General features: G+C 32.2%; 2 protein-coding genes across 2 annotated transcripts in view; one reads left to right on the forward strand and one right to left on the reverse strand.

Annotated features, from left to right (window-relative positions):
• Positions 1-16,577, reverse strand: part of TRIADDRAFT_51924 (uncharacterized protein) — a gene marked incomplete at both ends in the record, with an annotated part of 30,866 nt that extends 14,289 nt beyond the window's left edge. Inside the window, 39 exons of the mRNA XM_002108671.1 lie at positions 408-1,272; positions 1,393-1,541; positions 1,845-2,078; positions 2,176-2,431; positions 2,700-2,948; positions 3,086-3,257; positions 3,417-3,490; positions 3,594-3,780; positions 3,893-3,961; positions 4,106-4,251; positions 4,436-4,489; positions 4,734-4,965; positions 5,059-5,309; positions 5,866-5,953; positions 6,224-6,345; positions 6,439-6,543; positions 6,911-6,972; positions 7,114-7,223; positions 7,324-7,445; positions 7,526-7,681; positions 7,808-7,888; positions 8,031-8,218; positions 8,365-8,594; positions 8,794-9,083; positions 9,167-9,385; positions 9,533-9,657; positions 9,707-9,803; positions 10,289-10,411; positions 10,544-10,689; positions 10,833-11,007; positions 11,174-12,081; positions 12,255-12,297; positions 12,439-12,706; positions 12,792-12,854; positions 13,963-14,066; positions 14,250-14,584; positions 14,916-15,057; positions 16,163-16,303; positions 16,473-16,577. Coding sequence (XP_002108707.1) covers positions 408-1,272; positions 1,393-1,541; positions 1,845-2,078; positions 2,176-2,431; positions 2,700-2,948; positions 3,086-3,257; positions 3,417-3,490; positions 3,594-3,780; positions 3,893-3,961; positions 4,106-4,251; positions 4,436-4,489; positions 4,734-4,965; positions 5,059-5,309; positions 5,866-5,953; positions 6,224-6,345; positions 6,439-6,543; positions 6,911-6,972; positions 7,114-7,223; positions 7,324-7,445; positions 7,526-7,681; positions 7,808-7,888; positions 8,031-8,218; positions 8,365-8,594; positions 8,794-9,083; positions 9,167-9,385; positions 9,533-9,657; positions 9,707-9,803; positions 10,289-10,411; positions 10,544-10,689; positions 10,833-11,007; positions 11,174-12,081; positions 12,255-12,297; positions 12,439-12,706; positions 12,792-12,854; positions 13,963-14,066; positions 14,250-14,584; positions 14,916-15,057; positions 16,163-16,303; positions 16,473-16,577 — 7,486 coding nt within the window. The remainder of the gene's footprint in view (positions 1-407; positions 1,273-1,392; positions 1,542-1,844; positions 2,079-2,175; positions 2,432-2,699; positions 2,949-3,085; positions 3,258-3,416; positions 3,491-3,593; positions 3,781-3,892; positions 3,962-4,105; positions 4,252-4,435; positions 4,490-4,733; positions 4,966-5,058; positions 5,310-5,865; positions 5,954-6,223; positions 6,346-6,438; positions 6,544-6,910; positions 6,973-7,113; positions 7,224-7,323; positions 7,446-7,525; positions 7,682-7,807; positions 7,889-8,030; positions 8,219-8,364; positions 8,595-8,793; positions 9,084-9,166; positions 9,386-9,532; positions 9,658-9,706; positions 9,804-10,288; positions 10,412-10,543; positions 10,690-10,832; positions 11,008-11,173; positions 12,082-12,254; positions 12,298-12,438; positions 12,707-12,791; positions 12,855-13,962; positions 14,067-14,249; positions 14,585-14,915; positions 15,058-16,162; positions 16,304-16,472) is intronic.
• Positions 16,578-18,788: 2,211 nt separating this feature from the next.
• TRIADDRAFT_51925 (uncharacterized protein) lies at positions 18,789-21,752 on the forward strand (the record flags this gene model as incomplete). Its single annotated transcript, XM_002107890.1, has 3 exons — positions 18,789-19,156; positions 21,097-21,182; positions 21,496-21,752. 3 exons carry the CDS (start codon positions 18,789-18,791, stop codon positions 21,750-21,752), a joined length of 711 nt encoding a protein of 236 aa, XP_002107926.1.
• Positions 21,753-22,201: the final 449 nt, after the last annotated feature.

Consider the following 22,201-nt stretch of genomic DNA (forward strand, 5'->3'; position numbering starts at 1 on the left):
CTGTAGGCTAGCACAGACAGCTGAACATGTTCTATCACTGTTAAAGCCACGAATAGAAGACTTGTAAATGTGTAAACGATCGATATTGATATTGCTACAGTAATGTTTGGCAAGTGTAAGAAAAGGTAGATTGTAACTTCTGCCAACACAAGTGAAATTATATTATACAGTTAAAATATGAAGAATTATTTGATTAGCTATTTAAGTAACGACGTATAACGGTTGCGATGGATTCATCGTGCGCGAAATAGTTACTGCATATGAAGAGTAAAAGTAATTCTAAGGTAATAAATCAAGCGCTTAACATAACATTTTAAAGCAAACTTTGGCCATAAATGAGATTTTTATAAAAGAAATCGAGAAACTATTAATATTAGGTTTTTGGTAATAATTTTCGTGTTTCTTACCTGTTACTAGAACATGTCTTCCTTGGCAAAGTAACAGGGCCATAAGAAACGAATATCGAACTGTATCGATGGTAGGTATTAACTTGCGATTGTTTAAAGCAGGTAAAATTTGAGTATATTTGGATATATTGCTAGAAACATTGTCTAGTATATGCTTTAATCGATCCGAATGATTTGTTTCATCATAACGGTTCACAATTTCTTTCGTTGGGGAAATTAATGTATCAAAAGACGTAAAATTACCAGTTTGCATATCAATATAATATGAAAAAATAGAGTGCTTAGAATTTGGAAGTTGTACTGCTAGCGGCGGCTCAAGATTAAATAGCTCGTGAACAAATGCATTAAATGCAACTCTAGCATTAACAGTACGGTCAATGTCGTAACTTTCTGCGTCAGGATCATCATCATAATCACATTCGCCTTCAAGCGATCCACCGAAAGCCCAAGTAAAGGCAAAAACGTATATTTTGCCCATTAAAGGTAGAAGCATACCCGGTTGCCTTTGCAGAAAAGACTGATGTTGTATTTTAGAGAGTAATGTTTTAGCTCGCAATTGAGTGATACTACCGGGGCGAGCAGTTGATAATCGACTATAGCTGCTGTAATTATTAATAGTATCTAACGATGATACACTCCCAATGGCGGTAGCTTCATCTTCGGCAGAGCTAGAACGGTGGCCAAACCCCCCATGAGTATCCAGATACACTAGAAATATTTGGATAATGCTACACAGCGTAGAAATAACGCTTAAAAGTGGTACTTTAAGGTATTGATATTTGGAATAGATATCCAAGAAAGCAAATCCACGGTCGACAGATGCATCAAATAATTGTAATATTAGATCGCTGGCCATATCTGGAAGCTAAATTTCAAATTAAAATAACATCAATAAATTCGGATGGAATCTCAGAACGTACTACCTTCATAAGAGAAGATAAGTAAATACAAAATGATTCAGTTAACTTATGCCATAATGACATACAGCCTTGGGAACTGTTCCTATCCAATGCCGCACATAAGGTCTCCATCCTAGCTCCTTAGGGTCCATATAAACCATACCGCATCGGCTGACTGTAGCCGGAGAAGCCTGTTTTAAATCGCTTGCTTCAAATAACAGTCTCATTCCATCACCTAATAGAATAGTAGATATTATATTGAACGCTAAACTTATTAAATGCATTAAAATCGAACTAAAATCGTTTCTTTCTCATGCCATCATCCAATTAAAAAGTTGATAATTAATGCATGCAATATCAAATCTAACTAAAATCGTTTCTTTATCATTCCATCACCTAATTGAATAGTAGCTATTGCATGCAATATCAAATTTTAATGCATTAAAATTTAACTGAAAATCGTTTTATGTAGAAATCACATGAAACAACAAACTTAATTATTGTATTGAAATCTGACTAAAAATCGTTCCTTTCATACTTAGTCCAATTCTTTCTCCATTTGCCAAGCATAACATTTTCGTATCATCCAAAACTGTGTTAAGATTTTCAATCCATAAAGGATCTACAGGACCATCTAATACAATCCATCGCCACATTTTAAATTCTATCGGTTCAACATTTGCCTCGACTTCAACTTGCTCATTTTCTTCAATAATAGGCTGTTCATCATTTTCTGTCTCTTCTTCTTCTTCTTGCGATGAATTAGTCTGATCTAAATGTACAAAAATACATGGCAGTTTCGTCAATTAATTGCAGTTGTTAATATTACCATTCGATATTTTATGTATGCCATGCTTGACAAGTATTACTTTCTACATCATCTTCAGCTGTAGTGTCTGGTTCATCATGTGGAGAATTCATCCTTGTTATCACACCTGGTGATATTCCATAAATGACTGGATCCGCAGGAGCTGCTTCTTTTGCATATCGGCGAGTAATGTGAGCTAAAATGCCATCAGTCCATTCCATAGTGTTATCATCAATTGCACCATACAATTCGCCAAGGCTAACGCATTTCGGATTTAGACGCGTTATTTGAACATTAGGTCGCCTACCAAAAGTACCCTAAAATAATTTTAAAAAATAATGACCGTCTAGAAAAATCTTCGAATGTTATAACCTCCCTAATAATTATATATATATATATATATATTGGATATTATAGGTTGCAACAAAATACAGGTAATGAATAAATCATTGACATGTCCGGATACTAAAATTAGCACTTGTAACCTATTTGTAGTGTACAAAAACTTAGTAATATGAGCTTAGTATAATTATACGTTAAAAAGTTTATCACTACATTATAACATATTAAGCTTGCAAAACATACCCCCTCGATCTCTGCCGCAACTTCTTCGTCATCAATTTTGCCATTCTCTTCTAGATAGCGACGAATGATAGGAAGATAAAATAACGCCTTCGCTAATATAGTATACGCTACCGATTTGCCACCGCCAGTAGGTCCAATAATCATGACACCATGGCGTACTAAAAGTGTTTCATACAACTGCGATATTTTTCTTATTTGGCCTATGTCTTGAACTAGAAAATCTTCCCTCATAGCAACACATATGCCATACTAAAATAGATTATAACCAAGAATTTCAAGGCACTTTTTTTAATATCCCGTAGCGTTAAAGGGCAAAAGTTGTTATCGCAGTACTTCGAATTTAAAATCATCAGATTCTATAGATTAAATTTTTACTTGGTTATTACCTGTAAAGCGCGATCTGTCAACGTAATAGACCTAATATTAGGAAAGACATCATCCATGATCCTTTCAAAGATGACAATGTCATCAACTATAAATTTAGGAAGATTGGCATTTTGAATGGCTTGAGCAAGAATTTCTAATTCATGTTGCTTCCGAGATATATTTTCTTCGTGCCTGTTGAATCAAGAAAATTATACGATTGGTTTATCTTATTCGTCCCTCGTATAGACCATCTTCAATATGCATTCTTCCAAGCGTACAACTTAAAATTTCTTAAACGAGTTTATGCGATACTATATTAACTTTATAAAATTTTTAATTCTTTGACATTACTTGCAGCTTCTCTTCAGCTGTGCAGCAGTAACTAAAACAGACTTTATAGCTCTTAACCCGAAATCATAATGATCCTATTAAAAATCAAAACCACAATTTAACCACAACTGTTTGCACAATTTAAATAAAAAGGAGAGCTAACATTTTATTCTTTCCTTACGCTATCTTCAATTTTACCTGTTGTGATAATTGCTTGCTGGCTAGTTGGTATAAATTAACTATTTTATACGATAATGCTGCGGCCTCCGTAAAGCCACCAGCAAATAGTATAATTTCTGCGATCATAGCATAATCAGGTATCATCATCGCTACAGGACGAAATAGAGACTTGACATTGTCTGGCAATTCAACCCTCCCCGCGTAGCTAAAAATCAGAATCATTTTTAACTTACAAACATCTTATTCCTTCTAACTTTAAGATAGCGAATTTATCTTAATCATTTCATTAATATAATATCACTAATTGCTATACAAACCCTGGATTCATAGTTATGAATACGCCACAAGATTTTATAAGTTTGATGTCATACCCTTCAAAAACGAATCTGTAGAAAATGAATAATAGAATATCTATAAATTACTTCTTCGACAAAGTTGCTATATATATTTACAGTAGTCAAGACCTTACTTGATTATATAATGTGAAATTAATGATCTATCTATTTCCTTCCGTAAGGTACTGTACTAACCTAGTAGCCATTCTATCTTTAGCCGATTTAATGGTGTGCATTTGCTGCGCTACAACAGATAATACTTCCACGTCGATTCTATTAAATTCATCAAAGCAGCACCAAGAACCTGACTGCGCTAATCCGGATAAAAATTTTCCGATGACCTGTATAAATATCGATATCTTAATCTTTTTTTAAAAATTAGATATACTAGATGGACATATTGTGTCTTTTATGCACATATCCCATTGTAGTTATAGAATTATTTCATGGGGTGTGCTTAGAATTAAACTAGGTAATATGAAATTATACACATGGTCTATCGGCTTATATTACGTCTATACATACTTTAAAATCAACACCTTCGGAGCAGTTGAACGCAACACAGTACTTTCCCATTGCCTAAGTATATCAGGAAATTGATTAAATTATTCGCAAATACCTTACTAAATAAGTTAACATAATCAAAGAATCAGAATAACAGAATGCGATTAATTATAATAACATTATGCTCTTATAACGAAGATGCTATAAATACATTGGTACTTAAATTCTCTAATACCAGCTTATATGTGAACTAGAAAGAGTCTTATACTCCATAACCTAATTAATTAATCTATAGGTGAATTAGAGTACATAAATATACCTTGGCTAAGTCTTTAATCGTCTCCGTTTTGCCAGTACCTGCTGGTCCAGCAGGAGATCCACCGAGATTTAGTTTTAAAGCTCCCGTCAACGTTAGATAACATCTATCTGTTAGTGGGGTAATGACAAGCCGGCTAGAGCATCCTAAATATTCATATCCATATTCGAAATGACTACCAGACTGGTTCACATCGCATGATTTATTAAGATCATCCCATTCGTAGCGTAGTTGTCTATCGTAGCAAGAAGGTATTAAATGGTTTAAAAAATACTAAATAATGTAAACACGTATATTGAATTAACTGAATTATAGAGTTCCAATTTACCTATCCCACTCGAAATCATCAGGGTTACTCACTTCAGAGTCGATTAATTTAGCAACAATATCACGATTATGCACGCTAATTGTCATCAACGCAACCAAACTCTCATATTTGTGTAAAGGCAAGGGTCGATGAGCTAAGTCGGCTTGTCTGTTTAAATCACTAATCAAATCTTCACGAATCTTCTTTAAGGAATTTCCATGGTTTTTTTCCAGTAAAGATGACGTAACATGCTTGCAAAACATGATTTGTGTCTGTAAAGTTTGAAATAGCAGCGTTAGCGATCTATCTAAAAGACAATTCGTAATATAGCGCTGTAGGTTGGCTCAAATATCAGTCCGACCATATAGTAATACAATTATCCGCAATCTTATGCTTCATTATTTAAATTCGCATCAAGTTACAGTGCACCTTACACCCAAATAGTAATTATAAAGAAATTCATAAAGTAGTTACCATAGAATGTCTAGTAAGACTGTGCCTACACGCACTCATACACGTAAACTATCATTTTATCATATTTCCAACTAACGTAATAAATGCTAAAGGCTGGATAGCAAGCTGTATATTTTGTAGCAATATAGTAGCTGGAGTACATATAGGGAATCATGGTACTGATATAAGTTTACTATACTTTATAAGAAAATTTGTTTTAAGTTTCAGACAGCTTTAACAGAATTTAAATAAAGCTTTCATGAATATGCAATGGCTAAGGATTGGCTAGATAGTACGTTGCATATTACTGGTGTTCTGATGATATCTTTACGATATACCTATATATTGTTTATTACTGTAATCAAGAAGACTTACAGTAGTGAGAATAATTTGGCCAAAATTTTTCTCAAACCATGCTGTTTTCTCAAGATTATTCCAAGTCCTGATACCATCGTTCAATTCCCTAGAAATAATGACTCTCCATTAATAATGATATATATGCCATGATAAGGAAAAACTATCCAGTATTCCTTCATTCTAATCTAATTTAGACTAAAGTGACTAGATGTAGCAAGTTTACATTCGAAGGGTATCAAACATCGCCGTTTCAATTGAAGCAAGCCAATTCTCAACATTTCCAACGGTTGCTATAGATCTACAATTTTAAGAAATATATTTTTGCCAGCTTAATGCGCTTACTAAGTATTATTAAATAAGACAAAAACATTCGTACTTTATCAATTTAACAGTCTCGTATTCCGAAGATATCATAGCGATTATTGATACTGAACCAATGTCAGCTTCTTTATCCAGCATAAGTTGCTTAACGTTGCTAAAGCATTTCGATAAGTGAGGCTAACAAGAAGAATAATTAAAACATTACAAACAACAAATAAATAATCCGTTTGTTTTTATTTTAATTTTAAATAACATATTCATATTAAATACCTGAATAGCTTTGGGATTTTTGGAATTGGATATAACGTCCAACAACTCTTCATTACTTAAAAAGTAAAATCTTGGACAGACAAGGCGTTTCGTTTCAAGATAATCCTGAGAATAATAATTCTAATCTTTAGTAAATTGCAGATCCTAAATTAAGTTTTACATACCATGCTTCAAGTCTATTCTATTAATACTTTTTATAATCCATTTATACATTTTACAACTCATTTTAACTTAGTTGCCTGCATTTATAAAATTATAATCATTGTACCCAATACTCTAAGATTTATAAGACTAGAATATGAAATGATAGTTCAAATTTTAACTAAGGCTAATAAATTTATCGTAAACCACTGTAAATGTCTAATCTACGGTAGTACTATTCTACATTTTCTTCTATAGTAATATCTTTGTTACATCGATTTAATTACACATATTTTGTCTAAGTATATTACTGCAAACCAATATAAATCACCTCTAAACATTTAAAGATCTTATCCAAGTGCGAATGACCAGCTTGAAGTATTTCTAGTACACCTAATAAGAAATGATCACGTTAGTGTCTAATTTAACTTTAGATTATAAGATCGCGTTATAAACTGATCTTAGCTACAATTAGATATTAGACTACGAAATTGCGTTAAGCAAAACTAATCTCAGCGCAATTTAGTACAGTACCCGCAGCTGTTGCTGATCTCATTGCATTTGGCCTTTCGTGGGTATGTCGCATGATATCACGCCATGACTTATCAACTTGGGAGAACAATTTATTCTCAACTGGTAATTGCCTATGGCCAATTCAGAATTGAATTAAACAGACTTTATAGCACTATGCATTTGATATCAAATATGAACCTTTCAGAATTAAGATATAAAATAATTTACTACCGTTGTATATCGGCGGTTGCAAAAATATTTTCCAGATATAGCCATTTCCTTTGACAGATTAACCATTCTTCAAATGTTTCAGTAAATATATCTAATTTTTTATCCCACTCTTCCATAGTATTCTATCAGAAATCAATAGTAAAATCTTAAATCAGAAAAGATCAGAAGTCTTCTAAAATTGAGCAGGAAAAAAAATTTCTACCTTAATAGGCTCGACATATCGAGAACCCTTAATAGTAGCCAACGTGACTTGACTTTCATCTAACAAAGTAAAGATATCATCGGCAGCACCAATAATAAAAGTCCCATTCGTATGAGGAACCAATGTAAAATCGGTACTTAACCAGGAATCAATCATCTAGCCACAAGCAACAATTCATGGAATGAAAGCGTTAAATAACTGAATGGACTCTCTTGCTTAATGTCAGTTCATCGCAAAATGAATACTCATGATTATAAATATTGATTGTACCGCTGTATATACCTTATGTAACATAGATTCAAGAATGCTTTCATTAACGGCTTGGGTTGATACATCAATAATTTCATCTCGATGATCCATGATCTTCAATTAAAACATAAATATTATATTAATATATACAATCTAAATTGCATTTTGTATGAAATATTAGTGATATTAAATAATAACATTTTAAACAAGGTTTTAAATTCAAGAATATAATCATCTGTCTAGACTTAGATACAACCTGTAGTGTAAGCAACTCCCCAAGCGTAAACCCTTTCGTTCTAATTTGTGGTCCTAGAATACGTTGTATAGTAGTCCAATGCCGCTGTTTTAGCGATTCATTTTTCAAACTAGATATAATCGGCATGACTTCCCGAAATCGTAACACTTTTTCTTTTAAAGTCGGTAAAATATTATTGACAGGTAAACCTATATGAATTAAGAAATAATATTGAAATTTTTGAAATGCGTCAAATTACTTTATGCTAAATTCTTTATATCCATGATTAAGTGAGCATATACCGATTTCAGCCGCATTTATCATATTATAACACTAATTTTGCATTGACATTCACCTTTGTCTAATAAAAAGACAGTTTGCGCAAAGCGATTTACAGTTTTCTGCAGTCCTTCAACGTCGAGAGACTCGAGTTCACTCTTAATTAATTGAACATATAATTTATCCCACTCATCCATCGATTCCCAAAGCATGCGACGAAGGGATAAATCACGTTGAACTTCGCCAATTTCACTCTGTAATGACAACGCGCTATTCACGGTAGTACTACCATCAATGATACCTTGCCTAAAATTGGATAAATGCAACGCAGCCAAGATGGTTAAAAATTGGCTAAATACTAGATTGATAGTATTATACGTATTGATGATGCTTAAGCAAGTACTATACATAATCCAAGAAATTGTAGCTTACGCATATATAAGGATAAATAATCATAAATACTGGATTACAGCAATAACCAACGGTAATAGAAATTAGAACTTACTCAAGTAACGCTCTTCTCTTTGTAGCAGCTGATAGAGCTGCACCAAATTGATCTTGATATGAAGAATAGTCATGAGCCTTTTCAACTAGAGCATCAACGCGATCAGTCAGTTCGTGAATTTTTCCTAATGCAACAATACTAATGGTATCAGCGTCCAGTAATAATGATACTCGAATATCCTGTTTTAAGACATAGAGTTGTTGCTTTAAATCATCGACCAAATATTCAAGATCATTGGTGAACTTTTGAATGTTTTCATCTCGTTTAGCTTCACATTGTATTATGACAGACTGCATGAAGAGAAACGATATTACCATTACAACATCATACCAACAATTTTACATTCTCTTTAAAATTTAATAAATATTATTACTTTTAGATGGGTAAACGTCGGCATTAATGTTTGGTACAATGCTAATTCTTCGCCTTCCATGACAATATCGAAATCTCGAATTAGGGTAAATAGCTTTGTAACCACAGTGAATTCCTTTTCTAGAGATGGTAATTGTCGTAGCATCAATGCTAAGAATGATAAATGCTCGACAAATTCTTCTACCGATTCTGGATATTTATCTAATTTTTTGGAAGCAGTCTGCAATAATTGGCAGTTGAAAAAAGTTAAAACATGTCATAAGCTATAAACTTTTTATTTAGTAGGGATATCTATCCATTTATAAATCGATACCATTTAGCAATAAGGTGCCAACGGCTAATTATACAAAAATGATACCCTTAATACCTTAATTGTTGTTATGAGTTCGGTGTTCTTCTTGCTTGCAATTGTTGGTAAATGTTGATAAATATCTTTAAGAATTTTTTCCGGAAATGGCAGAATCGTATTTCGAAATAAAGTAGTATCCACTTCTAGAAGACCAAGACGATATGACCGAATAATGGACTTCATCGAAGATACCTGAAGGTAAGGTTATTACTAACTCAGTATAATCGCTAACTATAAAAGCTGTAGCATGGTTGCAATAGATATCTTGCCAAGGGGCTACAAAAACTGGCTAAAATTTATTTTGAGTACAACTGCTACAGAAAATGCAATACTAAATTCTCAAGATAGATAGATTTGCATATTAATGAAAGTGTTCTGTGTCTATGCGTACGTTAACCTTACTTCCTAATGAATAAGCAGTAAATTTACCCTTGTGAAATGCAGGAAATAACTAGAACAATATGTAATTACAGAAAGTACACATCAAATACCATATACGTAGTAGGTAAATCATGTCATATGGCTTCTTGACTGCCTACTTATGTTATTATATCTGCATCCAGCTTATTGAGATATAATACAGCATAGTAGATGGTATATGTCATGCAAAGTGTTGAGTTAGCATACTGCAAATTTGTCGCAAATATCGATTACACCAAGCGGAAAATTAAGAAATACTCCAACCGAAAATTCCAATTCTGAATGATTATATTATAATACGCAGAATGATATTTATTCAGAATTTTTTTTATCGATTTTTTAATGCAAAGATACCTGTTCTGTATGCTGTTGTAAGATCTCTTGAAATTCATCTGTTGACCATTCATGCTGCGCCATGGAATTATTAACATCAATTTGACCACAGGAATCGACCATTTCACAAAAATGATCATATTCCTAAAAGACGTTCAAGAAGAGAACTTAAACAGATCAGCTCCACCATAAGCACGATAATTATGCGAGTAGCATAAATTTCTTCGAATCTCAGTATCGTAATTTAATTGCTTTAAGGTTTACTATTCATAGTACCTTACAATACATGGCAACATCTTCAATAGCTTCTTTTAGTAATACAAAAATTTTACGCAATGACGCATTATAAATATTGTCATCGCCGAAAATAAAATGGATATCAGGCCAAGGGTATCGTTTTTCAGTATCGGATTGACCTTCATCTATTTTAATATTGTAATTAGTATTGATATCAAATTTACTGTTATATACCCAAGTAAGAGTTAAATTTAAAAATTACTCTTCTTTCTGCATCAATATTAACATTAAATCAATTTTAATATACAGCTGCTACACTTTGACGTACTTTTGTCAATAGATAATTTAATGTAATACTTTTCGGTCGACCAATATTTATGTAGACAAGCTTGCTTTAATAAGGAGGGGAGATGGAGGACGCATTTTTCAATGTTCCCAATAATATCCTGCATTTTTTGTCGAAAATCTTGTCTGTCAGGTTGAAAAGCTATTATAGAACCATCCTAGATAGTAAATTAAAGCGGATAGTATTAGCATCGGAGAAATCTGATAATATATAAACTGTAGCTAATACTACTTGAAATCAATTATTTAATAAAATAATAGTAAGTGAGATGTAATCAAAATATAGATATAAATCCCTCCTTCTTCTATATAAGGACGACTTACTGTAACATCTTCTTCGTCCTCAGTTAAATGATCGAATGCTAACGGTTCCATAATAATCTGATTAGGATATTGATATGTAACCGGCGCAGCAGTAAATGCTACCGATTTCTTGCGACCTTTATGATTGCTTGGCTGATCATTCATGCCTACAATGATAGACTTTCGTGGAGCATTTAATCGGTTAGTCCTGGTACCTTGCAACGACTCCACACTTGTCCTTTTCTGTTGGAGCAGTTCTACATTAGTTCGTGGATACTGATTTAGCTCGATACTTGATCGTTTACTGTGTGAAGCAATTTCACCACTAGATCGCTTATTTGGTGAGAGCTGGATGCTTGTCCGTTGACGACGTGGTGATGCTAACTCATTGGAGTGGATCTTACGATACTGTGAATAATCCACACTCGAACGCTTGTAGAGGGATGTTTCCAGACTTTTCCGTTTGCCATAGGACATCTCAATACTTTTACCTTTAGAACGAGCCAGTGATGATGTTCCTTTAGTTGAGCTTCCGTTATTACCATCTTTTTCAGGTAAAATAATCACTAAATCCAGCTTAAGTAAGGCCTTAGCGCCGTCGTTGATAACATTATGCTTTTCAGTGCCTAATAATAGATCGTTCTCATTTTTAATTAAACGTGATCTCCATTTCGTTTTCTTTCTCATATCGCTAAGATATTTGACAGCCCATTCTTTTTGATCGCTGTCTACATTAGCACATGCAACAAATTCAGCTAGCAGTAGGCGCATAGCAACAATAACAATTCGACGCGATAGTTCAAGTATTAAGTAATCAATATATTTGAGAAAGCTACGTAAACGATCTAAAACAGCTCGCCATCGTACTATGGCTGCATGATCTAAGGATTTCTTCTTCTGTTGACTTGAACCGGATCGAATTTCTGCATCTGCAAGAGTCAGCGATAGGAAATTTACTTTTTTAACTTAACATGCAATACAGGATAATAAAAGATAGCGTATCTTCAATAAGAAATATTCAAATCATTCCAATTATCGAAAATGAAAATTGCAACCATTCATGTAATGAAAGAAAATTTCATTTTATACAAGTCTGACCTACCAAATTTAAAATTCAAATTAATTCCTTCATGTTCACAAATTTCCTATAAGAAATAACGTATGATAAGTACGTTTGCTTTATCGCTACAGTGAAGATCGCAATGACAAGATTTATATCAAAGCTACTATCATAATGAAATGATGATCACTCATTATTCATGACCATATCATTCTGCTTGGATAACCTGACAAACAGATGAAACGATTTGGACAACGTTTTCATACAGTAATTTTAGTTTTTCTTCTGCAAGATGTCGTTGCTGAGTTTGGATACGAATAAATTCATTCAATGATAGCGTTCTATCTGTAGTTACTACTACTAATACGATACCACTATCATCGCTGCTACGGCCATCAAGACTACTCGATGCAGCTTCGCACCATGAACGAATGGTTAAGGCAGCTCGCTGCAACGTATACTGGGTTAGAAATAAATCTTGCTTGATGTAAGATCTAAACAATCGATAAATATTAAATCAATGACCTATATTCTCCTATTATATCAACTCAATATCCATCAAAATTTGAAGATTTTAACCGTATTCTTTGGCATTTTTCGTAACGAATTACTCTTTTCCATTGATAGACATATTTAAATAACCTATCAAAGAATATGAAAATAGAAATGGACAGTTGCATTTGTTAGTTAAAGCTCAAAATAAATCAATACTCGAGTGAAATAAACTAATTAGCCGCCACAGCGTCGTAATACGTAAATGTAGAAACTAAAAACTCGAAAATAATATGTTCAGCATAACGTCAAATTCCCCTCCATTGCAAGCAAGGATTTTTTATTAGCCTTCCGTTCGTAATCGACTAATAAAATACCACAATTTTTTATTGCTTATTGGCTTTCCAATATTTTAGAATTCGGAGTATAAAATTGAGGCAGCGCCACATACTGTATGACTTAACTAGATATGCACAAGGTATGCTGTACACCGTACAGTGTACACCTGCATGGTATAGAACAAGCAGTCAGAGAACTTTGAAAACATAATCTCCATCGGAATTAACAAGCAGCTACTAATTTACAATTTTTTTCATAACTAATCATACCAAGAAATAATTAATTAAATATGAGACTTCAATTCATGCGTTTGTCAGAAGTGATGTGACGATGTTTTGCCAAAGCAGTTGTTAGTAAGATATCCAAATGCCATTATAGTAGGAAAAGAATGCAATTTATTAAGTTTATCACTGCGTTAGATATCACTGCGAAGGCGACTTAAACCAAATGTATTAAATATCGTCATTTAACTACAAATTCTGCTAATGACTTAATTTTAGAACAAGTTTGAAGATCAATCCAGTTGCCATCAATGGCTTCAATTGTAACTTTGTACTGTTTACAAATTATGTATTCAAGGATTAGTAGAATATCAATGTTATAATTGGCGAAAGCATATCCTAACTGTTATATTAAATCCCCACTCAGTAATCTTTTGAATGGAATTATAGTATTCCAGCGAAACAAAAACAGTGCCAACTGCTTCTTTCTAGCTGAGATACGGTCAAAACTATCCATCAATGGCAGTAGGGTAGCAAATTAGTAACGCCTTCCTATAGGCTATTAATAACTTACTAATTCCATGCTATAGCTCAAAATTTTGCTACGACATCGATTAATATTTATATAGTATGATAAGTAAACATATACAGTACTTGTAAATTGTAATAATCGCATCTCTACATTATTACAATATTACCTGAATTTAGTAAAGAAAGGAATTCGACAAATTTGATGAAATAAGTCTCTTTCATGCATCCATAACAGTGTAGGCAAGCATTCTACTTCTTCGCCAGATTTAATCTAAAAATTTTTATAATCAAAATTGTATTCTTACACGCTATTATAGGCTGGTCATATATTAGCTGTAATACAACCAAACTCGCAAAATGACTGTCCATTAAGAAAATTAAAAAATAATTATAACTAAAACAAGCAATGAACTCATCAAAATGATTCATTTCTAAACACTTTTCATAAACTTACCAGAGTTATATTACTTGCACTAGCGGTATAATAGCTAGCACATTTTAACACTGAACTAGCGTTAACAATTTTCAAATCATACGGATTACAAGCTTCTCCTGAACGGGGTAAAGCATAGACAAATTGTCCACCATCTTTCCTTCGAAATAGAAATTTTAGGTCTTCATTCTTTTTATTATCCATTTCTAGGACGGTATGTTTAGATTTGCTAAGTTGCAGCTGTCTTCGAAATTGCTGTATATCGGAACTCAAGCCGATTTGATTACGCTCCCAAACCAGATACTCGTAAACATCATCTGTTTTGGGCCTTTTTAACAAATTATCCTCTTGATTTTCTACCGAGATATAAAACGAAATATTATTTTAGCGATATAATGAGCTAAGCATCTCCTTCCATCAAACCAGACTGACGGTATAGTTATTCAACATATTATTCATTACATCAAGGTTGAGCACGTTAACATTAGCCTTTCGTTATTAGTATTGATTTCCCACAAATAATGATGATATACGAAATATCATCCATGAGAGGCAAATTTACTAATGTGACAATCGACTTAGGTAGACATAATCATGTAAAGTCATTGAAAGACAACCTAAAGTTTACTCATTTTCTTATTATTAATGCAATCAGAACCACAGAAGTTTCTCCTTCAGTAATATTACCTTGTTGGAAAGACTTAATTCGCCTCTGATCATTTTTCTTAATAGGTTTGATTGGTTCACAATCTTGCGATTTTCCATCAATACCCACTTCGCTCTCTTTACTGCTAAGTATTTCTTCTTGCTGAGTTTTTGTCGCGTTTTGCTAATTACATAATAATAATAAACGTAATCTAATATTATTACATGTAAGCGGCAAAGTAACACTTTTGCTCCAATTTCCACTTATGAAGTCTCTATTCTGTTAATTAATCTAATATTATCAGTTTAAACAACCAATTATCACTATCTCATAGATATCGAAATGCTGACTCAAGCTAATGAGAGATAGAGAAGACCTGGAACCACGCGAAAAATAATAACAAAAAGATAATAAAAGGAAATAAAAAATGAAACACTAAAAATCGAATATATACGCCGCGCGAGCGCAAAGAAATATATATATCGTGGTCTTCTCTATCTAATGAGATGCCACATTGGCACAATTAAGACTATATAATATAAGAGTATATGATACCATTTATATTAACGCTATAACAATATTTCTATCAAGAAACTAGTTTCCACTAGTAGAACTGTTAACGGACCGCGACGTAAAACATACCAAAAAAAGATAAATGATCAAATAAAATTAGTCAGTTATGAAACTTTAGTATCTATGTGCCTAGAATACAAATGATAAAGTAATTAGTGATTTGAGTATCTTTAATTCTACGGCCAGGATCAAAAGTCATGAATTATATGCATGAAGCATAAACAGATGATCTGATACACTGATTAATCTCAAACTACATTTTCTAACTTCTATAATAGCCTTTCTGCAACAGAAAATAAAGATGGATTTCTAACAAAAAATAATAGCATCTGTATTTTAAATACGGTATCCGCTATAACGTCATGTCTAGAATTTGAAGAGCACAGCAGTACAATATACGAATGATCGGATTAATACCAAGTAGTCTATTTGACAAAAATTGCACCGTTTCACTGACTAGCAAAATGCGCTTAGGAAATGATCAATTGAAAGCCAAATTTAATTTATCTATTTCATCGATAAATCTCATTGCTAACGAATATTGCGTTCAATTATTTGATACAGTAGAAGCTGTAGTACGGATCATAATTGATGATTTCAAGTCTCAATAACCACCAAGTTATGATCATGGACTAAGATAGCACGATGTAACTGCAAATAACAGGACTATCGCTATTTGCTGTTTTTATCAATGATATTTAAAGTACGACTTTACCTTAATTTTAGATTCATCATCGTTGCGATTTCGTAGATTTCTAATCCTTTCCTTATCTTTTTTCAATAACGTAGTTCGATAAACACTTGAATTATTCTCAGCTTTCTTAATAACATCAGGTAGTACTTGTCGCGTAATACCCTAATGAAAGTACAGATCATAATTTCAATCTTTAATATTGTTAATTATATAATGGGCTTCAATATCAGCTACTATATTTCTAGTAGTCAAATTATGATTCAAAAATTAGCTCATTACAACATTTCCATGGAGAATACTTGTAATATTTTATAATTTCAAGATGATTTACCTGAACTTCTAATTGTTGCTTGGGTAAGGTAGCTAAATTCTTCTCTAATGGACTACTACTTTTATTTCTATCTACTAAGGCAGGTAAAATTCGCTTTCCATCCATGGTTGTATTTCAAGACATTAGTATCTTAGCAATGACTATCTCATAAGTAATTCTATCACCATTAAGTATATTTTGTCTTTAAATCTGCTTAAGCTTTTGCAATTATCAATTAAAAGCTCTTAATATTGCAAGAATAACGCCACATTTTAGATTAGATGTCCAATGGTAGCACGAATCTTTTGTCGATGATATCAAGATATGCAACTAGTTATGTATATTGATCTTAAGTTAGATAATTTTGTTTAATTGGGTAATAGGATTTGTAAGACTGTAACTCAGCAGGTAAGTTATCTTTACCGTATGTATGAATTATTGCATCTTTTGAGCGAAAGGCCTATAAACACTACAGGCGATATGTATATTTGTATTAATTATGGACCAACAGCACTCCCATCACTAATATGTGCATACTATAGTTAAAGCTAGCCCTCTTCTCTTACTGACCCTAACCCTACATTGAAATAAGATGTCAAGTCAAATTCAATTTCCTATAGGTGTATAACCATCACACGGATAGCGGTAGTATCTTATTGGGGACAGCAATCATATCAATACTACATTCATTATCGCCAAGTGTGAACCAGTACTCAATCACTTTTATCCAATCCACCATTTACGTATGAGTTAGCTAATAGGACTATAAATTATAATGATCAATATCATTACAAATAACGCAGTGGCTGCACCTCCATATGATTGTCCGGCTCAAAAAAATTATAAGACCGTTAGCAACTTTTATCAACTTAAGTTTCTATGGTAACGCGCACGCGTAATTGTTATTTAAAGATTCGATCTAACGAGCTAATCAGATTAAGGGGACCATATTCGAGTTAGCTAGAATAAAATTAATTCCACATATGCCACAAATTTCATAAATGAAATCACTATACTCTTATCAGTGTAGGCAAGATATCTTCAAATACAGGCTCAATCACTGTATGCATTAATGTGCTGCAGGTACTACAGATTTATCATTAATAGATCTAGGATGATAGTGCAGAAACTTGGTGTTTCAGATGAATAAGTAATATAAGCATATGATAAAGCAATTTCAATGTAAAATAGATCTAGACAAGCAAATAATTTATTGGTGGCGGTAAATATCGTTCATATTATCGTACCAAATATGTCCAATTAATCTGTCTATTAATATCGAGGTCTTACAATAACGTACTGTATAAGAGTACGTTACAAGTTTTACCTAGACTAAACACAGGTATCAATATGGTCGTTAATTTGCTCATTATTCGACACTTTTAAACAAATTGCTCATAAAGCCCCATTATATACGATGTCATCATTGAAGTAATCTCTAAGGCCAAATTCAGGAAATCAGTGTACTGTACAGCATTAAATTAATATCCACTGCGGAAAGATTCCAGTATAAATTGATGATTTATTCAAATACCAAAGTTTCTGTACAGTACAGTATACAAAGATGGTATATAGAAATTAAATAAGCAGTGTGAACTTTACAGAATGGCCGCAATTTGCATGAGAAGTAATGATGAAATAGCTTCTATAGACCATAAGTTATTATTTATGGTTATAACATTCCAGTTTTTTATTTGCTTCTGATTCGTTACTTATTTAATATGTATAGTAGTATAATCAGTTCCCTTTCATTTCACAGTATTCTGGCAGCAATTAAAATTTGATATATTTTTAACTAACTTTTCTCGATATAAAATAACAAAAATAGCGTAATGACAATGAGTAAAATCGCTGATTATCAGATAATTCTTAGATGTTATTAGAAGGAAAAAGATCATCATTCTAATATTCCTAATGTTGCACCAAACAAAGTACCGTAATAAATCTTATATAACATGTTACAGTATAAAATATTTAAATCCAACATTATAATATTGCTGGATATTTTGAAAATTTAGTTTATCAACTACTAGTGTGTAGATAAAATTATTTATTTACGAAGCTAAGTCTCATATTATCTCTATCTCTAATTAAATTAACTAACCCATCCTATAAGGAATAGGAATCGAATATTACGTTAGAATAATACTTGTCGCGGCTTATTCAGTATATTTTATAGATAGTTGTAAACATATTTAAGACTAATCATAATAAATGTGATAAATCCAAATAACTTCGGTTCTGCTAAATAAAAGTATCATCATCGATAAATGTGACGATAGAATAAATATTTGACCAGTTCAAGAAGCTGCACATCTATATACATGTAGTTCCGCCATGGCGGTTTTTAAAAGTTCAAAATCTAATACAGTAGTAAGCAAAACCAAATACATAAATAAAGAAGTACAAACAAAAAATCAAATTCGTATTGAAGACCCAAATGCATTCACATTTATTTCTTTTACCCTAAATCGACTTTTACTATTCACAATTAGTTGTTTAATAGCTGTATGGATCATTGGAATATATCGTTTTTCGTCTGTTTATGTTATTGGAATTATCGCTATATTAGTTCATACTTGGAAAGAAGACAGAAGCAATGCACTGAAATATTATGCAATGAACTTAGAAAATAAAATATTAAGGAAAAAAGCACTATCATCGGCTGAATCTGCAGAGTGGTTAAATATCTTCTTCAATCGATGGTAAGTAGCTACTCTACTCTTTAATATTTAGTTCTAAAGAACAAATACCAGAAATAATCGAGAGTTATTTTTTTCTAACTGGAATTACCATCAGTACCATAAGTAGAAAATTAGAGCCAGTATACATTGCAGTATTCCGTATAAGTTATGATAGAAGTTCTCACTTCCAAATCATCATTAATGATTTTTATATTAACAAGAAAAATAAGACCAACTAGTATACCAGTAAGTGAAAGAATTTTCTTCGATAAAAGTCCTGCAACTAACCTCAGCCTTGACTTTTAGCATGGGCGGTATATTACATACTTATTAGTCCGATATTATACACAGAAAATCTGTATCAAGTTTACTCAATCAGATCCCGATATTATTACTGCACGAAGTAGTATAGATTCGATAAAAAAAGCAGATACTGATACGTAAAAGATGCTTATAGTAATCGATTCCGTGAATCTCTGATTCAGTAGCTTGATTAAACAATCTGCAGATTAAGAAATCACAAATCATTTCCAACTCTATCCAACTTTACAAAGAATTTTGATCGCATTGTAAAGGTAATTGCTGTCCAACTTGTAACCTTTATCACCGATTTCCGACCTTAATTAAGCCTATCAGCATCTTTTACCGGATGCAAAGTCTAGAGGTATTGATAACGTGACATACGGAATAGGAAGACACAGTCGTACTTTTTACTTTGAATCTTAACTATAATAAAGCTGTTAACTTCGCAGCTAAAGTCATATGTGCGTACTGATACTTTTATTTAGTAAAAATAAATTAAAAGCTGAATGTGTCTAAAATTAAATAACTGAAAGCCAAACTTGAGGATTAAAAGTGTTAACTAGAGCACAGAGTAGTGTATGAACTATCAAAGTGAGATCTACACAAGCCGCGATGCAAGTTCATCTTACTCGCTGATTAAAGCACAGCAAAGTAAAATGTAAAGTGTAGGTTTGAAAATACAAGATTGTTTACTATCATGTGTAATACTCTGTAAAAATTTCTAAATACAAGGAATTTATATTATTAGATAATGATATTTCGCTGTTAGGTTATCGTGAAAAGTAATATTAGCTTATAGATTAGGCTTTAAGTAAAATAGTAAAACATTCTAAATGTCACAAATTTATATTACCAGCTAATGATACTCCGCTGTCTAGTTATATAGCAAGTCAATCATGAAAGCAATACTAGCTTACAAATTAAGCGTTAACTAGAACACAGTAAAATATTCTAGATTCCTAGAATTCATATTATTAGCTAATGATAATCTGTTGTTAGGTTATATAACAAGACAATCGTAAAAGTAATAAATTTTCGGAATTAAAACTGATTGCTTTAATTAAAGCTACTTAAAAACTGAAATAGTCGTTATATCATGCGCCTATGGCCAATGATATGTAAAATCAATGAACATAATTAAAAGATCGCATCCAGCACGGTAATTATTTAAGGCTCACATAATATCATGAAAAATATTTGCTTAACACGAAATTGAAAGATGCATTAATGTGATCGTCCTAACTAATACTTATAACTTAGATACATACATAGCTATATCCTCATATTTTCACAACATCTACTGTAAAAACTTAGTTACGAAGCGTCTACATCAACAATTAAAATCAGTAACACTGAGAAAATGCCTACTTGTAAAATGATACTCATAGATTCTGGTGTTAATTTGCGCAAATGATCACCGTCTTTAAACAGCTGTGTGCGTATCAAAATCATTTTTATCATATCTATTTAAGTTTATCTATCGTATTTGGAAACTGCATTTTTATATTACTTCTTATAATACTGTGACTAAGTTTTAATCACCAAAAAATAATCACCTCAAGAACTTTCAGCATATTGTATCTCAAAATTAATGTTAAATGTTCAAGCTAATAATTGTTACTTGTTTTTCACACTTCTTGCACTTAAATACCTGCTAGGTGGGTTTCTAATGCTAACTCAATATTTTCCCTACTTAAACAAACTATTGACCCTTTAATTGCCGAATCAAAGCCTCATGTAATTGGTAGGTCTTGGTTTTTAACAGTATTGGTTCATTGTATCTTTGTTCAATGAAGGTGTAATCAAGATTTACTAGCTCAAAAAATTCTTTTAACTTGTTAGGAATACTTTCTTCACATTATATACCTTAAATAAATCCTATGTCCAATTGTTTTTATATATATATTACCATTAAAATTTGTATAGCTTCTTAAGGATGCTGAGCCTGAAATTTATTTAAATGTATTTGACATTAGAACTCTTTCTTCTTAGGGTATCGTAAGCGTCTTTCGGCACCTACGTAATATTAATCTAACGGTACTACATTCATTTTGCAGACATTATTGAAATTTCCGAATTTACTCTCGGTGACAACATGCCTCATTTAAGAAATCTTCGGGTCTACGACTACGACCAGAATATCAAATGCAGTGCATCTTGTGATCATATATCAGATGCGGCTTCACAACAGCAATATCATGCCAAGACTACATCTGTAATACTAGAAGCCGATCTTCATTATTGTTCCCAAGATTCTTGTTTTGCACTAACAGCAAAATTCATCAAGAAAAAGTTAGTTAGAGATTTAAATTAGTTTTACTTTAAGTAAATTAGTATAAAATGGCAAGCCAGAAATAAAAATTCGATCTACACAAACAAAATGTATCTTCTAATCGTCTTGTCAGATTCTAACAGTATGGTGGTATTTTTTAATATCCTAACCTAAATAAAGAATACACACTATTTAAAATCTAATTTACTGCACTAATGAGACCTTTATTTCTGAACAATTTCATAACCAATGCATTTGATCTTATCAGAGTATCAACGCAATTCCTGGTAGAAAACTTTATCTTTACTGGCCGGTTGCAAATAATCATTGAACTGGATCCTCGAGTATCTTTTCCCCATTTTTACAAGTTAAAGTTTTACTTTACTCAAAAGTAATTAAGACAAATATGTATAAACGGAAACTGCATAAATCTTACTTAATAGTTTAAACAATGGCTATATTTTATAAATTGATAGAATGGGTATAAATTT

Source organism: Trichoplax adhaerens, genomic scaffold (genome assembly GCF_000150275.1).
Source record: "Trichoplax adhaerens TRIADscaffold_1 genomic scaffold, whole genome shotgun sequence".
Classification (NCBI taxonomy): Eukaryota; Metazoa; Placozoa; class Uniplacotomia; order Trichoplacea; family Trichoplacidae; genus Trichoplax; species Trichoplax adhaerens.